An 18,089-nucleotide genomic window follows, 5' to 3' on the forward strand; every position below is an offset into this window, starting at 1 on the left:
GAGATGAGCTCAAGGCCGCAGGGGAACCAGCGAGACCTGCTCAGGCCCCAGGTGTGGGCCCCGCGAGGCCATGGCACCCTGTCGGGCCCCGTCCTGAGCAGCGGGCAGAAGACAGCAGCCTTCCTTCCTGCCGCTGGGGCTGCGCTCACCCTGTCCCCGCTCTGGGGCCCCATGTTGCACTAGGGGTCTTCCATGGCAAGCTGGGGCCAGAACCATCTGGAGCCCTGGGGTCAGACACGGCTTGGTTTAAAACTGCAGCCTTCTAGAAGCAGTGCGGTCCCCCCGAATTTTCCAGGATGATTTGAAACGAGCTGAGGAAGACTGAGGGACTGGATTTTCACTTCTGTTTCACTGTAACAGGGGCACCTGTGAACTCACACAGTCACGAGTCCGCCGCCGTGCTGGACCGCACGGCTCTCAGGCTGTGCTGTGAGCACAGGCTCCTGAGGCCCCGGGCTGAGCCCACTGCGGGCTACACCCACTCTGGTCGGGGCCCACAGCTCCCCAGGAGCATCCGGCTGACCGCCACGTGCTGCTGACCCACACAGAGCCTGCCTCCGACACGCAGGCACCCGGCAGAGCAGAAGCATCATGCCTCACATGCAAGCGCACGCGTGCCGCGGCCCAGTGGCCCCCAAAGCCCAGAGGCCAGGCAGAGAGCGCTGACGGCAGCCACCTACCATCCAGAGGGGACTTCTCCTCCGCGTTCTTGTCCTCCTCAGCCAGCATGACTTCCTCTGCGAGCGAGACACAGCCTCAGGCCGAGCCCTCCCGTGCCCACCCCTGACGAGGGCTCGTTCCCCAGAAACACAGCAGAATGGAGGCGAGGCCCTGCCTGCTTGGCCTTCCCACTTCCAGAAGCCACTGTGGCCACGGCTGAGCCCATCCCATTGAGTCGGAGCCCTTGGTGTGTCCCACAGACAGGGTGCCATGAAGAGGGCCTGTCTTGCTCCCCCCTCACGTGGCCCTCCTGCAAGCAGCCCCCACCCCAGCAGAGCTCCTGGAAGGCCCTGGAGTGGGGGCAGGGAGCCAACAGAGCCCAGGCCAGGAGCGCCACACAGCCCTGTCCTCACCGGCCTTGAAGATCCACTCCAGGTACCCGTTGAGCTCCCGCTCGATCTGCTGCTGCCGGCGGAGCTTCAGAAAGGCCCGGCGGTTCTCCACCCGCTCACGCTCCTTGGCAAACTCTCTGTGATGAGCAAAGCCAGGGAGGGAGGCAGATCAGATGGGTATAAGCTCACCTACAGGCCCTACCTGTCTAGCCAGAGACACCAGGAACCAGGAAGAGGCCGGGACAGGGGCAATGAGCCACGGGCCACCCCTCCAGGCGGCTCCCACCACCCTGGCCTCTGCCCACCTGAGCACTGACAAAGCCCAGGCAAACGCTCCCTGCTCGGGCCCCTGCGGCACACAGGGACAGCTCCCCAGTGCCCCAAGAGGGACTCCACCGCCCCCGGCCTAGAGCAGGTTTGGGCGCACACCCTCTGAGTGCGGGGCCCTGTCCTCTGGACAGAGACGTGCAGAGAGCTCATGGACAAGAACCCTCCAGAGGACTGCCACCTTTCTTCGGCTGGTTCAGACCCTCAGCCATGCTAGAAGTGGGGCAGGGAGGAACCAGACCAGCTCAGGGCGGCCAGAGACAGGGAGACGGTCGAGCGTTGTGAGGTCCCTCTGCAGCCCGGGGCCCTCAGCACCTGCCCCACCTTAGCTGAGCTTCTAGGCTCAAAGGGCCAGAAGGAAGCCCTGCGCACACACACCACCCACATACCACACGCGCACACACCTTAGCTCAGGCGCCCAAGTGCAGGCAGGCGTGCTCCCAGGGCAGAAGAGCACGCTGTTCTCCCTCAGGAGCAGCAGCTTCTGGGCTCGACAGAGGGACTCCTCTCACAGCCCTGGCAAGGGAGCGAGCTCAGCTCCGACCAGGATGGACCCCAAGCCTGAGACCACCATCTAGCAGGGCCTGAGCCATCTCAGCCCTGGCCATGAGAGGGGATGGCTCCCTCCTGGACATCTCACCCCGCCCAAGTCCGGACTAAAGAGATGCATGGCCCCTCACGGTCTCCCCACCAGGCCAGCCCCCTTGGCCACACCCGAGTGCAGAGGCCTGAGGGCAGGACGGGGTGAGACCACACTGCCCGGGTGGCCTGAGAGTCATCAGCAGTGGCTGACCCAGCCGCCGGGCACCCAGTGCTTGGGGGCGGCTGTGAGCCTCCCCTCCCCAGGCTTCTGCCCCTCCAGGAGGAAGGGCTGTGAGCGGAGCGACCCATTCTGCTTCTCCGGGTGCTGGGAAGGTGAGAGCCCAAGGCATGGACAGGAGTGAGGCTGAACCACCTCCAAGCTGGCCTCCAGCAGCCCTCGTCCAGCCGAGGCAGAGTCACACGTGTGGTGATCACCAGCCTAGGCAGCCGTGCAGTCTCCTGCCTTTCTGGGGCTGGAGGAGAACCCTGGGGCCAGCTAAGACCGGTTAGGAAACCAGCACCCGCAGGTGGGGGAAGGGCTGAGAGACACCAAGTCCGCGGGCCTCCCCCAGGCTCCACGGGCCACCCCGATCCTCCTCCCGTGCTCCAGAGCATCCCTGAGCAGGGCCCACGCGTGCCCTGCCAGCCTCCCCACCTCCTCACAAGCCTGGCGGCTCCAGCCCTGAGCTCCCTGCATCGCAGACCCCACACTCTCCGCACCTCCACTCCAGCAGTTCTCTGCCTGCATGACCCTCCTTGCCAAGCTGGTCCCCCTGCGTCTCAGTGGAGCTGCCCCTTCCCCAGACCCTCCTCTGGGCCCAGGCCTCCCGTGGCTTCCCCATCCCAGCTCAGACTGCAGCCTCCACCTGACAGGGAGCTCCCAGCATCCCGGGGGCTGCCCCGGGCGGAGAGGCTCGGAAAGGCACGTAGTGACAATCAGAGCCTCACAGGAGGGAGCGAGGCAGGGGCACACGTCGGAGCCGAGCAGAGCGCTGGCCCAGACACTGCCCTTTCGGTGGCGGCACCTTCTCAGACAAGAGGACAGCTGCGCGCTGGGTCCCCCAGGCCCTCCCCAGCCTACCTCATGCCAGAGGAATGGCAACACTCCCCCCCAGCTTTACAGGGATCTGATGCCCAGGTGGGGCAGGGTGGCACGGCCAAGTCAGACGCCCTCTAGTTCTGTCCACACAGCCTCCTCAGCCCCGGAGGACGGTGGGAGCCCCAGACACCAGCCCCGGTGGTTTCCTGAAGCCAGCAGCGCTTCTCCAGCCTCAGCCGCATGTAGGCCAGGAGGGCGCGGTGGGCCGCAGGTTGCTGCACCTCTCTCCCCAGGAGGGTCAGGGCCTTTCTCCAGGAGGGACCCTAGCCTTGCACCCTCGCTTGTCCTCTCCGTGAGGTCAGCAGGGACAGGTGCCCAGAGAGGAGGGTAAGCCGGGGCCAGGGCTGGGGCGCAGGCCCGGGGCCGCCACATTGCTTCTCCAGTGTTGCGGCCGAAGGCTCTCTGGCCCCCGGGGCTGCTCCTGCAGAAGCCCCCCCACGAATCCAGGTAAGAGGCAGCGGCAGCCCCTCCCGACTCAGAGGCCGGGGCGAAGGCCAAGAGCTAGAGGCGAGGAGGCCAGGGGGGAGGTCCAATGGCAGCCCAAGGACAGGCTCGCTAGAGCTCAGGGCTCTAGGAACAGCCAGGCCGGGCCCCGCCTCCCCCACACCACCCAGGCCGCGTCCAGTCCCACCACCCAGCCCTGGCCTGCAAGCACAGAGGCGCACGCAGCAGCGAGGCCCTTACCCTGAGAGCACGCCCAGCACCAGGTTGAGCATGAAGAAGGAGCCGATGATAATCAGGGGCAGAAAGTAGAGCCAGTTCCAGGTGTTGCCGGCCGCGTCGTTGGTCTGGAAGCAAGAGCAGATGAGCAGGACGGTGGGCAGGACAGCGCCCCGGCTTCTCGGTACCAGCAGAGTCAGGCACGGGTGGGGCCAGACAGGAAATCCAGACTACACATGCCTGCCCTTGCCCCCTCTAGGACGGGGGCCCCCAAAGGACCAAGGAGCTTTGTACTCCTGACCTGTCCAGCAGCACCAAGAAGCCAAGGGCTTCACCCCCCGGGGGCCCCACCTGGACACCTCCCCTCCACCTCCCAGGCTGCTGGACACACCTGGCAGCTTCAGAGACAATCCTCCTTTGTGAAGCCCAGGGACCCCCAGGTCCAAGTCCAATCTGTCTCCTGCCACACCCACAGTACAGCGCACAGAGCCTGGGCCACAGCCCGTCAACAAGCAGGCAACTCGCTGCTGTTGCCCCCAGGGAGGAGCTGAGCCTGACAGAACCCCGCTCTCGGGCCGGGTCTGAACAACCTGACGCAGGGGGGCTCCCCCCAAGCCTTCTGGCTTTTACAGCACGGCCCACAAAGGGATAAGGCTCTCTCCATCCAATTCTTTCCCACTGTTGTTTTGTTTTTGGGGGCCTGAGGGAGACCTCTTTCTCCACACGAATCTGCTACTAGAAGTGAGCCAAGGGGGTGGGCAATGTGGGCAGGCAACCACCGGGCCCCCTGCCCCTCCGCTCAGAGGCAGCTCACGAGCCAAGGGCCAGGCCTGAGCAGGACAGGGGCAGTGGGCGTCCTGGCCCTGCCCTGAGGCTGGGCTGGCGTCCAGGTGCTGCTGCTGGGACCACTGTCCTCCAGTGTCCCCAGCCTGGGCAGAACTGCAGACTCCACCCCTGCAAGTCCTGAGCCCCCCTGCCCGCCCGCCCACCGCCTGTGGCTTCTGATTCCTGGACGCTGACTCCAGGCTGGCTGCCAAGGACCCCGGGCCTTGACCAGAAGGGACTCTCAGATATCTGACTTTGCTCACTACCCCTGTTTGCCGACCAACCTCTGCCAGCTCCAGACAGAGCCCAACCTAAGGGCTACAATGACCGCCAACGCCGCCAGCCTCCCTGAAGGGCACCCTCAGAACCAGTTTCCTTCTAGGGAAAGGAGAAACGTGCTGCCGCCTCAGCTCCTCCCACCCACTCGGTCAGGGGTTTGGCTCCACGATGTCCCACTAATGGACCATTTCCACCGGTAGCCAAAGTCCCCTGTCCTCATCTTAGGGAGCAAACAAGGACTTGCACTTCCGGGAAGATGAAGCAGACATTCTCTTCCCTGTTTCTCCCACTGAGTACGGTTAGCAACCTGAACATTATATATAGAGCAAATATACATTTCACAGAGGACTCTAGAAAGGGGAGAAGAGAAAGCAGATCAGCTGGGACCTCTGGACACACGATGGGTTCCCTGTGTTTCTATCTTGTTTTTCCCTCATATACCCCAGACCTGGGGCTCTTAAAACCTACAAGCTGGAAATGCCAAGAGACACAGACAATAAACACAGCAGCAAAAGCCAGGGTGCGCGCCCTCCCTCTCTCCCTCTCCCCCCTCCCCGTCTCTCCCCCTCTCCCTCCCTCTCCCCCTCCCTCTCTCCCCCTCTCCCTCTCTCTTACTCTCTCCCTCCCTCTCTCTCTGTCTCTCCCTCTCTCTTACTCTCTCCCTCCCTCTCTCTCTGTCTCTCCCTCTCTCCCTCTCCCCCCTCCCTCTCTCTTACTCTCTCCCTCCCTCTCTCTCTGTCTCTCCCTCTCTCTCTCTCCCCCCCTCCCCCCCGTCTCTCCCCCTCTCCCTCCCTCTCCCCCCTCCCTCTCTCCCCCCCTCTCTCTCCCCCTCCCCCCCGTCTCTCCCCCCTCCCTCTCCCCCCCTCCCTCCTCTCTCTCCCCTCTCCCTCTCTCTTACTCTCTCCCTCCCTCTCTCTCTGTCTCTCCCTCTCCTCTCTCTCTCCCCCTCCCTCTCTCTCCCTCTCTCTCTCTCCCTCTCCCCACCCCGTCTCTCCCCCCTCTCCCCTCCCTCTCCCCCCTCCCTCTCTCCCCCTCTCCCTCTCTCTACTCTCTCCCTCCCTCCCTCTCTGTCTCTCCCTCCCTCCCTCTCTGTCTCTCCCTCCTCTCTCTCTGTCTCTCCCTCTCTCTCTCTCTCCCCCTCCCTCTCTCTCCCTCTCTCTCTCTCCCTCTCCGCCCCCCCATCTCTCCCCTCTCCCTCCCTCTCCCCCTCCCTCTCTCCCCCCTCCCTCTCCCCCTCCCTCCCTCTCCCCCTCTCCCTCTCTCTTACTCTCTCCCTCCCTCTCTCTCTGTCTCTCCCTCTCTCTCTCTCTCCCCCCTCCCCCCGTCTCTCCCCCTCTCCCTCCCTCTCCCCCTCCCTCTCTCCCCCCCTCTCTCTCCCCCTCCCCCATCTCTCCCCCTCCCTCTCCCCCCTCCCTCTCTCTCTCCCCCTCTCCCTCTCTCTTACTCCTCTCCCTCCCTCCTCTCTCTGTCCTCTCCCCTCTCTCTCTCTCCCTCCCTCTCCCCCCGTCTCTCCGCCCTCCTCCCCTCCCCTCTCCCCCCTCCCTCTCTCCCCCCTCTCTCCCCCTCCCCCCGTCTCTCCCCCTCCCTCTGTCTCTCCCCCCTCCCCTCTCCCCCCTCCCTCTCTCTCCCCTCTCCCTCTCTCTTACTCTCTCCCTCCCTCTCTCTCTGTCTCTCCTCTCTCTCTCTCTCCCCCTCCCTCTCTCTCCTCTCTCTCTCTCCCTCTCCCCCCCGTCTCTCCCCCCTCCCCTCCCCTCTCCCTCTCCCTCTCTCTCTGTCTCTCTCCCTCCCTCTCCCCCTCCCTCTCTCCCCCCTCTCTCTCCCCCTCCCCCGTCTCTCCCCCTCTCCCTCTCCCTCTCCCTCTCTCTCTGTCTCTCTCCCTCCCTCTCCCCCTCCCTCTCTCCCCCCCCTCCCCCTCCCCCCGTCTCTCCCCCTCTCCTCTCCCTCTCCCTCTCTCTCTGTCTCTCTCCCTCCCTCTCCCCCTCCCTCTCTCCCCCCCTCTCTCTCCCCCTCCCCCCCGTCTCTCCCCTCTCCCTCTCTCCCTCTCCTCTCTCTCTGTCTCTCTCCCTCCCTCTCCCCCTCCCTCTCTCCCCCCCCTCCCCCCGTCTCTCCCCCTCTCCCTCTCCCTCTCCCTCTCTCTCTGTCTCTCTCCCTCCCTCCCTCCCTCTCTCTCCCTCTCTCTCTCTCTCTCCCCCTCCCTCTCTCTCCCTCTCTCTCTCTCCCTCTCCCCCCCCCCCGCCGTCTCTCCCCCCTCCCTCTCCCTCTCTCTCTGTCTCTCTCCCTCCCTCTCCCCCTCCCTCTCTCCCCTCCCTCCCTCCCTCCCTCCCTCCCTCTCTCTCTCCCTCTCTCTCTCTCTGTCTCTCTCCCTCCCTCTCTCCCCCCCCTCCCCTCTCTCTCTTACTCTCTCTCCCCCCCTCCCTCCCTCCCTCTCTCTCTCCCTCTCTCTCTGTCTCTCTCCCTCCCTCTCTCCCCCCCCCACCGTCTCTCTCTCTCCCTCCCTCTCCCCCCCTCCCTCTCTCTCTCCCTCTCTCTCTGTCTCTCCCCGTCTCTCCCTCTCTCTCCCCCTCTCCCTCTCTCTCCCTCTCTCTCTCTCTCTGTCTCTCCCCCCCTCCCTCCCTCTCCCTCCCTCTCTCTCTCTCTCTCTCACCAAAGGGCCAGGAAGGGGGCCAGCTAGTAAGACAGACAATGACTGCACTATTCCAGCCAAACAGGGCAGGACAAACATGATGCCACCTCCACCCTGGTCAGCAAAGACCCAGGAGGAGCTAGACAACACCCTCCCCAGACTGTAACAAGGTAACCAACCTCCCAACACCCTTAAACCACCGACATTTCAGAGAAAGACAAGCAGGGAGGTGGACATCCTCCCACGGCCCCCTCCCCACCCTACCTCTGTGATATCAGTCGGGGTCACACAAAAAGCCTGCACTTCCACCCCCAGGCGGCAGTGACAAGACATACTACCCGCTCCCTATGAGGCGCTGCTGCCAGAGTGGCCCAGGGGAAAGTCAGACTTTCACCATCACCCAGTAATGAGGCCACACACACGCCCCCACCCGGCACGTAATGTGCACGGACCATGTGGAGAGCAGAGACGAGGCACGCCTAACCCTCCCAACCAGGGAAGCACCCCAGAGGCACGCTGGGAGGCAGAATTCCCACTCCACCAGCAGAATGAAAAGCACCCACACAATGTGTCAGTGGAGGCCAGGTGGGGGAACCAGCCTTCTACGCCCACCTTGCAGTAGCAAGGCAGCAACCCCTGCTTCTCTTGGCAGAAGTCAGAGAAAGTCAGATAAAAAAGAGGGTTTAAATAAGATCCAGGGTCTGAGATTATATAATGCCAAAAATGCTCAGCTTTCAATTGACACTCATTTGCCAAAACAAGAACCAGGAAGAGCACAAACTGAATTAAAAAAAAAAAAAATAGATACTGTGAAATAAAGAATAAAAAGCAAACAAAAGAATTAGATGCTGTGATGGCTAATTTTATGTGTCAACTTGACTGGGCCATGGGGTGCCCAGATGTCTAGCCAGACATTCTGGATGGTTCTCCAAGTGTGCTTCTGGATGAAATTAACATTTTAATTAATAAAGCAGATAGTTCTCCATAATGTGGTGGGCCTCATCCAATCAATTCAAGGACATAATACAACAAAAAACTGACCCTCTTTGAAGTAAGAGAGGGTTCTCCCAAGAGAACGCAGACTTCATCTGCACCATTGGCACTACCGGGCCTCCAGCTGCTTGCAAACTGGAGCTGCACCACCGGCTCCACTGGGGCGGGCCTGCCAGCCTAAACTTACTGCACACTTGCACCTGAGAGCCTTCATAATCACATGGGCCAGTTCCTAATAATAGATATCTTTCTCTCTGTCTCACACACACACACACACACACACACACACGTCTTGTTTGCTTTATCTCTCTGGAGAACCCCCAGAGATCACCAACACTAAGATGACAGAGATGATAGATGTATCTCACAAAGATTTTAAAGCAGCCATTGTAAAAATATTTCAAAGGGTGATTGTATGCACATTTGAAACACATATAAAAAGTAGAAAGTCTCAACAAAGAAATAGTATCATCAAACAAATAAAAGGCACAATGAAGAATCAAATGGAGAATTTAGAACCGAAAAATGCAAAAATCAAAATTAAAATCTCAGTGGAAAGGCACAACAATAAAGACAACAAAGGAAAGAATCGATGGATGGTGAAAGAGAAGAAGAGCAACTACTCAATATAGAGAGAGACAGACTTTAAAGATCAAATAAGAAAGGGCAGAGCAGAGCCCCAAGAACCTGTGGGTCAACGAGAAAACATCTGACAGTCACAGGTCACAGCAGCTCACAGGTCACAGCAGCTCACAGATCACAGGTCACAGCAGCCGAGCGCAGGAGAGAGGGGAGAAAGCCGAACAGTACTCAAAGAAATAATGGCTGACAAACCCCCACATTTGGCAAGGGACATCAACCTATAGAGTCAAGAAGCTGAGTGAATACCAAACAGAATAAACTGAAAGAAATCCACACGATATTTCATTGTCAAATCAAGAAAAACAAAGCACAGATTAAACATCTTCAAGGTGGCAAGAGAAAAACGGCCCCTTGCTTATGGAGGGACACAATTCAAAAGATTTCTCCTCACTAACCACTGAGGCCAGAATGACGTGGCACACTCCCTTCCAGGTGCTCAGAGAAAGAAACCGTCAGCCAACACCTGCACCCATCAAATGTATCCTTCAGGGATGAAAGGAACATCAGACATTCTCTTAATAAAAGCAGGGTGACTGGGAGAAATGTCGCCAGCATATCTACCCTAAGAGAATGACTAATGACAATCTCCAAGCAGAAAGGGATGATTTAAAAAGGGATCCCTGACCACTGAGGAGGAAGGAAAACAATGAAAAGAGGGAAAATAAGGGTGGAGGTGGTGGTGGTTTAGTCGGTAAGTCAGGTCCGACTTGCAATTCCATGGACAAATGAGCCTGGCAGGCAGGCTACAGTCCATGAGAGTCTCCAGGCAAGAACACTGGAATGGATTGCCATTTGCTTCTCCAGGGGATCCCAACCCAGGAATGGAACCTGGGTCTCCTGCACTGTAGGCGGATTCTTTACCAACTGAGCTACAAGGGAAGCCCAAAAATAAAGTTAGATGGATTTTATTCGTCCTTCTGAGTTTCCTAAATTATGTTTTCACAGTGGAAACAAAAATTGTAACACACTGTGGTATGGTTATAAATATATGCAGAGGAAATGTTTAAGATGATTGTATTATAAATAGGGGAGGATAAAGAAATTTAAAGAAGGGGTATATATGTCACTTGAACTGACACTATTATGACACCAGTAGATTAGAATAATATTCCAGTTCAGTTCAGTTCAGTTCTGTCGCTCAGTCGTGTCTGACTCTTTGCGACCCCATGAATCGCAGCACGCCAGGCCTCCCTGTCCATCACCAACTCCCGGAGTTCACCCAAACTCATGTCCATCAAGTCGGTGATGCCATCCAGCCATCTCATCCTCTGTCGTCCCCTTCTCCTCCTGCCCCCAATCCCTCCCAGCATCAAAGCCTTTTCCAATGAGTCAATTCTTCACATGAGGTGGCCAAAGTATCGGAGTTTCCGCTTTAGCATCAGTCCTTCCAATGAACACCCAGGACTGATCTCCTTTAGAATGGACTGGTTGGATCTCCTTGCAGTCCAAGGGACTCTCAAGACTTCTCCAACACCACAGTTCAAAAGCATCAATTCTTCAGCGCTCATCTTTCTTCACAGTCCAACTCTCACATCCATACATGACCACTGGAAAAACCATAGCCTTGACTAGACTGACCTTTGTTGGAAAAGGAATGTCTCTGCTTTTTAATATGCTATCTAGGTTGGTCATAACTTTCCTTCCAAGAAGCAAGCATCTTTTAATTTCATGGCTACAGTCACCATCTGCAGTGATTTTGGAGCCCAGAAAAATAAAGCCTGACACTGTTTCCACTGTTTCCCCATCTATTTCCCATGAAGTGATGGGACAGATGCCATGATCTTCGTTTTCTGAATGTTGAGCTTTAGGCCAACTTTTTCACTCTCCTCTTTCACTTTCATCAAGAGGCTCTTCAGTTCCTCTTCACTTTCTGCCATAAGGGTGGTGTCATTGGGATATCTGAGGTTATTGATATTTCTCCCAGCAATCTTGATTCCAGCTTGTGCTTCTTCCAGCCTAGCATTTCTCATGATGTATTCTGCATAGAAGTTAAATAAGCAGGGTGACAATATACAGCCTTGACGTACTCCTTTCCCTATTTGGAAACAGTCTGTTGTTCCATGTCCAGTTCTAACTGTTGCTTCCTGACTTGCATATAGGTTTCTCAAGAAGCAGGTCAGGTGGTCTGGTATTCCCATCTCTCTCAGAATTTTTCACAGTTTATTGTGATCCACACAGTCAAAGGTTTTGGCATAGTCAATAAAGCAGAAATAGATGTTTCTCTGGAACTCTCTTGCTTTTTCCATGATCCAGCGGATGTTGGCAATTTGATCTCTGGTTCCTCTGCCTTTTCTAAAATCAGCTTGAACATCAGGGAGTTCACGGTTCACGTATTGCTGAAGCCTGGCTTGGAGAATTTTGAGCATTACTTTACTAGCCTCTGAGATGAGTGCAATTGTGTGGTAGTTTGAACATTCTTTGGCATTGCCTTTCTTTGGGATTGGAATGAAAACTTATCTTTTCCAGTCCTGTGGCCACTGCTGAGTTTTCCAGACTTGCTGGCATATTGAGTGCAGCACTTTCACAGCATCATCTTTCAGGATTTGAAATAGCTCAACTGGAATTCCATCACCTCCACTAGCTTTGTTCGTAGTGATGCTTTCTAAGGCCCACTTGACTTCACATTCCAGGATGTCTGGCTCTAGGTGAGTGATCTCACCATCGTGATTATCTTGGTCTTGAAAATCTTTTTTGTACAGTTCTTCTATGTTCTTCCCACCTCCTCTTAATATCCTCTGCCTCTGTTAGGTCCATACCATTTCTGTCCTTTATCAAGCCCATCTTTGCATGAAATGTTCTCTTCAAGAAAATCTCTAATTTTCTTGAAGAGATCTCTAGTCTTTCCCATTCTTTTGTTTTCCTCTATTTCTTTGCACTGATCACTGAAGAAGGCTTTCTTATCTCTTCTTGCTATTCTCTGGAACTCTGCATTCAGATGCTTATATCTTTCCTTTTCTCCTTTGCTTTTCACTTTTCTTCTTTTCACAGCTATTTGTAGGCCTCCCCAGACAGCCATTTTGCCTTTTTGCATTTCTTTTCCATGGGGATGGTCTTGATCCCTGTCTCCTGTACAATGTCGCAAACCTCCGTCCATAGTTCATCAGGCACTCTATCTATCATAGAATAAGATATACAGCAACTACTAAAAGAGCAGAGATACACTTAAAAACAGCTGCTGCTCCTGCTGCTGCTAAGTTGCTTCAGTTGTGTCTGACTCTGTGCGACCCCATAGACGGCAGCCCACCAGGCTCCCCCATCCCTGGGATTCTCCAGGCAAGAACACTGGAGTGGGTTGCCATTTCCTTCTCCAGTTCATGAAAGTGAAAAGTGAAAGTGATGTTGCTCAGTCATATCTGACTCTTAGCGACCCCATGGACTGCAGCCCACCAGGCTCCTCTGTCCATGGGATCTTCCAGGCAAGAGTAAAAACAGCTAGGTAAATGAAAATGAAATTTTTTTCCAAGAAGGCATGAAAAAGAAAACAAACAAAAAGCTAAAACAAACAGCAAATAAAAAATAAATAAAATGGCAGATGTGAGCTTTAACATATCAATAATTACATTATATGTTAATGCTTTGGATAAATGAATTAAAAGACAAAGAGTAGCTACTGAATTTAAAAACATGACCCAACGTTGTTTTGTCTACAAGAAACTCATTTCAAATATAACAATTTAGGCAGGTAGCTCAGCTGGTAAAGAATCCACCTGCAAAGCAGGAGACCCCAGTTCGATTCCTGGGTCAGGAAGATCCTCTGGAGAAGAGATAGGCTATCCACTCCAGGGTTCTTGGGCTTCCCTGGTGGCTCAGATGGTAAAGAACCCGCCCACAATGCGGGAGAGCAAACCTGGGTTCGATCCCTAGGTTGGAAAGATCCCCTGGAGAAGGGAATAGCTACCCACTCCAGTATTCTGGCCTGGAGAATTCCATGGACAGAGGAGCCTGGCAGGCTACAGTCCACGGGGTTGCAAAGAGTTGGACGTGACTGAGCGACTTTCACGTGATAGATAGGCAGGTTGAAAGTGAAATATGGAAAAAGAAACATCATATAAACATGTGTCAAATGAAAACTGTAGTAGCTATATTAAATTAGATAAAGGAGACCTTAGAACCAAAAAATGTCTCCAGAGACACAGGAACATATACAGGTTTCCCCACAATCTGAAAGCAGTGCATTCCTATGAGTCTTTCTAAGCCACAATGGTGTAAAGCAAAGAAATAATCAGTCACCACAGGATACCATGTGCTAACAGATACAGAAAATAAACTGAGATAAAGCACAGATGCTCCCAGACGCAGCGAAGTTATGGCCTGTCTGGTGCTGAGACGCTAGTGTAGTGCCCAGGGATGAGCTTGGCAGTGCCACTCTTGCTGCTTGGGGGGCACACTGCCACTATAATAGCTTGCTCCAAAACAAACGCTGAATACTATTTTCTCTTTTCACCTTGTTTCACAAAAGCATAAATCCTCCACGGGTTTCTTTTGGTTAGTGGGAAAAAGCACTAATGTACGTCTTTCATAAAACTGAAGTGGCATTAAGAGAACTTTCAAAAATTGGGGGATATATTATAATGATAAAACGGTCAGTTCATCAAGAAGACACTTAGAGATTCTAAATGTGTAGATGCCTAACAGATGAACTATAACACGCAAGAAGCAAACGCTGACAGAACGGAGAGGAGAAACGGCAAGTGCACAATCACAGTTGGAAACTCCAACACCTCTCTCTCAGAAATTGATAAGGCAGCCAGACAGGGGGTCAGCAAGGGTGTGAGAGAACTCACCATCAACCAACAGGGTTTAGTTGACATTTATACACACAGCTCACAATAACAAGTTACAAACACTCTTTTCAAGTGTACCTGACACTTATGCGAAGACAGACCATATCCTGAACCATAAAAAAGTCTCAATAACCCTAAAAGAATTGAAAAGTTTTTCCAATTTAGTATGTTCTCTAACCCTAATAAAATCAAACAAGAGACAAGTAACAGAAAGATGATAGGAAACTCTCCAAACACATTCTAAATAATGTATGTATCAAAGAGGAATTCTCCAGGAAACTCTAAAATTCTGAACTGAATGAAAATGAAAATACAAGACATCAAATCTGAACAACATGGCTAAAGCAATTGTAGGAAGGGATTTGTGTTACTAAACACTTTACAGAAGAAGGAAAAGTCTCAGACCAATAATCTAAGCTTCTACGCGAAGCATTTAGAAAAGGAAGTGCAAAAGAAACTCAAATCAAGTAGAAGAAAGTGAACAACAAAGATAAAAACAGAAACCAACAAAGATGAAAATACAAGCAATAGAGAAAGTCAATTTTTGAAAAAGTTCGCTCTTGGAAAACACAGTAAAATTGACATACCTCTGGCAATACTGAGCAAGAAAAAGAGAAGACATAAATTATCAATATCAATAATGAAACAGGGAACCACACGACTGACCCAGGAAACATTAAAAGGGTGATTAAGGAACACTGCAGACAACTCTAAATGCATCAGACGACATGGATGAAATAGGTTGATTTTTCTAAAAACACAAATTACCACAACTCACCCAGTATAAAATATAGTCCAATAACTATTAAGGAAAGTGATGGTGTGATTTTAAAACTTCCCCTACAAAAGGACAGACATATTGATCAATGAAATAGAACTGACGATCTAGAAATAAACTCATATTTATGATGCAAATTTTCTTAAAATAAATATGCCAAGACAATTCAGCGGGGAAAGTATACTCTTTCCAACAAAGGGTGCAGAGACAAGTGGCTATCCACAGACAAAAAAATCAAATTGGACCCTACCACACATCAAAAATGAAGTCCAAATGGATCACAGACCTAAATATATGAGCCAAAACTATAAAACACAGGAGTAAATTTTCATCACTTTGGATTAGGTAAAGGATTCTTAGATATGACACCAAAAGTGGAAAGAAAAACCAGAAAATTGGACTTCATCAAAACAAAAATCTTTTTTACTTCAAATAACACCATCAGAATAGTGACAAGATACCTCACGAAGTGTGAGAAAATATTCTCAAATCATCTGAAATATCTGGTAAGGGTCCAGTGTTCATAATGTATAAAGAAAGCTTACAGGTCAATAATAAAATGACAAATAACCTAATCTTTAACTGGGCAAAGGATCTGAATACATATTCATCTAAAGAAGACAGAAAATGGTAGATAGTCATGTAAGAGACGCTCAGCATCATGAGTCACTCAGTTCAGTCCAGTCCAGTCCAGTCGCTCAGTCGTGTCCGACTCTCTGCGACCCCATGAACACCAGCACACCAGGCCTCCCTGTCCATCACCAACTCCCGGAGTTCACTCAGACTCACGTCCATCGAGTCAGTGAGGCCATCCAGCCATCTCATCCTCTGCCGTCCCCTTCTCCTCCTGCCCTCAATCCCTCCCAGCATCAGAGTCTTTTCCAATGAGTCAACTCTTCGCATGAGGTGGCCAAAGTACTGGAGCTTCAGCTTTAGCATCATTCCTTCCAATGAACACCCAGGACTGATCTCCTTTAGGATGGACTGGTTGGATCTCCTTGCAGTCCAAGGGACTCTCAAGACTCTTCTCCAACACCACAGTTCAGAAGCATCAATTCTTTGGCACTCACCCTTCTTCACAGTCCAACTCTCACGTCCATACATGACCACAAGAAAAACCATAGCCTTGACTAGACGGACCTTAGTCGGCAAAGTAATGTCTCTGCTTTTGAATATGCTATCTAGGTTGGTCATAACTTTTCTTCCAAGGAGTAAGCGTCTTTTAATTTCATGGCTGCAGTCACCATCTGCAGTGATTTTGGAGCCCCAAAAAATACAGTCTGACAATGTTTCCACTGTTTCCCCATCTATTTCCCATGGAAAATACAAATCAAAGCTAAAATGAAACCACTTCACTTCATGGTTGGCTGGTTAAATTTAAAAATGAATTTTACTAGGATGATTAAAATTAAAAAGACAGACAAGTGTTGGTGACGTGTATGGGTATGCTCAGTCACTCTGTCACGTCTGACTCTTTGCAGCTCCGTGAACTACAGCCCACCAGGCTCCTCTGCCCCTGGGACTTTCCAGGCAAGGACACTGGAGTGGGGTGTCATTTCCTGCTCCAAGGGATCTTCCCAACCCAGGGATCGAACGCTCACCTCCTGCACTAACAGGCGGGTCCTTCACTACTAGTGCCACCTGGGAAGCCCAAGGGCTGGTGAGGATGTAGACAGTTTGGAACATTGGTACACTCCTGGTGGGGTGTAAAATGTTGCAACCACTTTGGAAACCAATTTGGCAGTTCTTCAAAAGGTTAAACACAGAGTTACCGTGTGACCCAGAAATTCCACCCCCAGGTGCACATCTAAGAGAAACGAGAACATAGTCCACACAAGGTTCGTGCACAAATGTCCACAGCAGCAGCATTCCTGATGTAAACCAGTGGAGACAGCCCAAACATGTCCACCTGATGGAATACAGACAGAAGTGGGGGCACCCACACAACGGAACCACCTTTGATAATAAAGCAATGAAATCCTGATACTTGCATAACATGGAGGGGCCCTAAAAACACAAACTCCCACATCTTGTAGGAGTCCATTTGGATGAAATGTCTGGAATAGACTAATATAAGGAGACAGAATATATTAGTCTTTGCCAGAGGCTAGGGGAATGGAGGAATGGGAAGTGACTACTAATAGATACAGGGTTTCGTTTTCAGTTGGTGAAAATCTTCAAAAAGTAGTTCAGCTGGATGCAGCTGAGCTACTTCAAATCCTAAAAGATGATGCTGTGAAAGTGCTGCACTCAATATGCCAGCAAATTTGGAAAACTCAGCAGAGGCCACAGGACTGGAAAAGGTCAGTTTTCATTCCAATCCCAAAGAAGGGCAATGCCAAAGAATGCTCAAACTACCATACAATTGCACTCTTTTCACATGCTAGATTATGCTCAAAATTCTCCAAGCCAGGCTTCAGCCAACAAAGGTGTTGTGTTTGTTTTGTTTTGTTTTTTGCCAACAAAGGTCCATCTAGTCAAAGCTGTGGTTTTTCCAGTAGTCATGTATGGATGTGAGAGTTGGACCATAAAGAAAGCTGAGCACCAAAGAACTGACGCTTTTGGACTGTGGTGTTGGAGAAGACTCTTGAGAGTCCCTTAGACTACAAAGAGATCCAACCAGTCCATCCTAAAGGAAATCAGTCCTGAACATTCACTGGAAGGACTGATGCTAAAGCTGAAACTCCAATACTTTGGTCACCTCATGCGAAGAACTGACTCATTTGAAAAGACCCTGATGCTGGGAAAGACTGCAGGCAGGAGGAGAAGGGGACAACAGACGATGAGATGATTGGACGGCATCACCGACTCCATGGACGTGAGTCTGAGTGAACTCCGGGAGATGGTGATGGACGGGGAGGCCTGGCATGCTGCAGTTCATGGGGTCGCAAAGAGTCTGACATGACTGAGTGACTGAACTGAACTGACTGAGGTTTCAGCAGTTCGTGAACCAAGAACTCCCAGAGGTAGCAGCTGGATTATAGAAAAGGCAGAAGAACCAGAGATCAAATTGCCAACATCCACTGGATCATAGAAAAATCATGGGAATGCCAAAAAAAAGACTCTACTTCTGCTTCACTGACTATACTAAAGCCTTTGACTGTGTGGATCACAACAAACTGCAGAGTATTCTTAAAGAGATGGGAATACCAAACCACCTGACCTGCCTCCTAGGAAACCTGTATGCAGGACAAAAAGCAACAGCTAGAACTGGACTTGGAACAACGGACTGGTTCCAAATTGGGAAAGGAGTACGTCGAAGCTGTATATTGTCACCCTGCTTATTTAACTTATATGCAGAGTACATCATGAGAAATGCCGGCTGGATGACTCACAAGCCCGAATTAAAATTGCCAAGAGAATTATCAACAACCTCAGACATGCAGATGGCACCACCCTTAAGGCAGAAAGTGAAGACAAACTAAAGAACCTCTTGATGAAAGTG

At 52.1% G+C, this 18,089-nt stretch overlaps 1 protein-coding gene across 2 annotated transcripts in view; it reads right to left on the minus strand.

Annotated features, from left to right (window-relative positions):
* CACNA1B (calcium voltage-gated channel subunit alpha1 B) overlaps positions 1–18,089 on the minus strand; it is a 217,778-nt gene that overhangs the window by 140,655 nt on the left and 59,034 nt on the right. For both annotated transcript variants that reach the window (XM_018056199.1, XM_018056200.1), the window contains exons 7-9: positions 3,745–3,848; positions 1,074–1,189; positions 681–737 (exon numbers count right to left, since the gene is read on the minus strand). In XM_018056199.1, the coding sequence (XP_017911688.1) occupies positions 681–737; positions 1,074–1,189; positions 3,745–3,848 (277 nt within the window). The remainder of the gene's footprint in view (positions 1–680; positions 738–1,073; positions 1,190–3,744; positions 3,849–18,089) is intronic.

This window comes from Capra hircus, chromosome 11 (genome assembly GCF_001704415.2).
Source record: "Capra hircus breed San Clemente chromosome 11, ASM170441v1, whole genome shotgun sequence".
NCBI lineage: Eukaryota > Metazoa > Chordata > Mammalia > Artiodactyla > Bovidae > Capra > Capra hircus.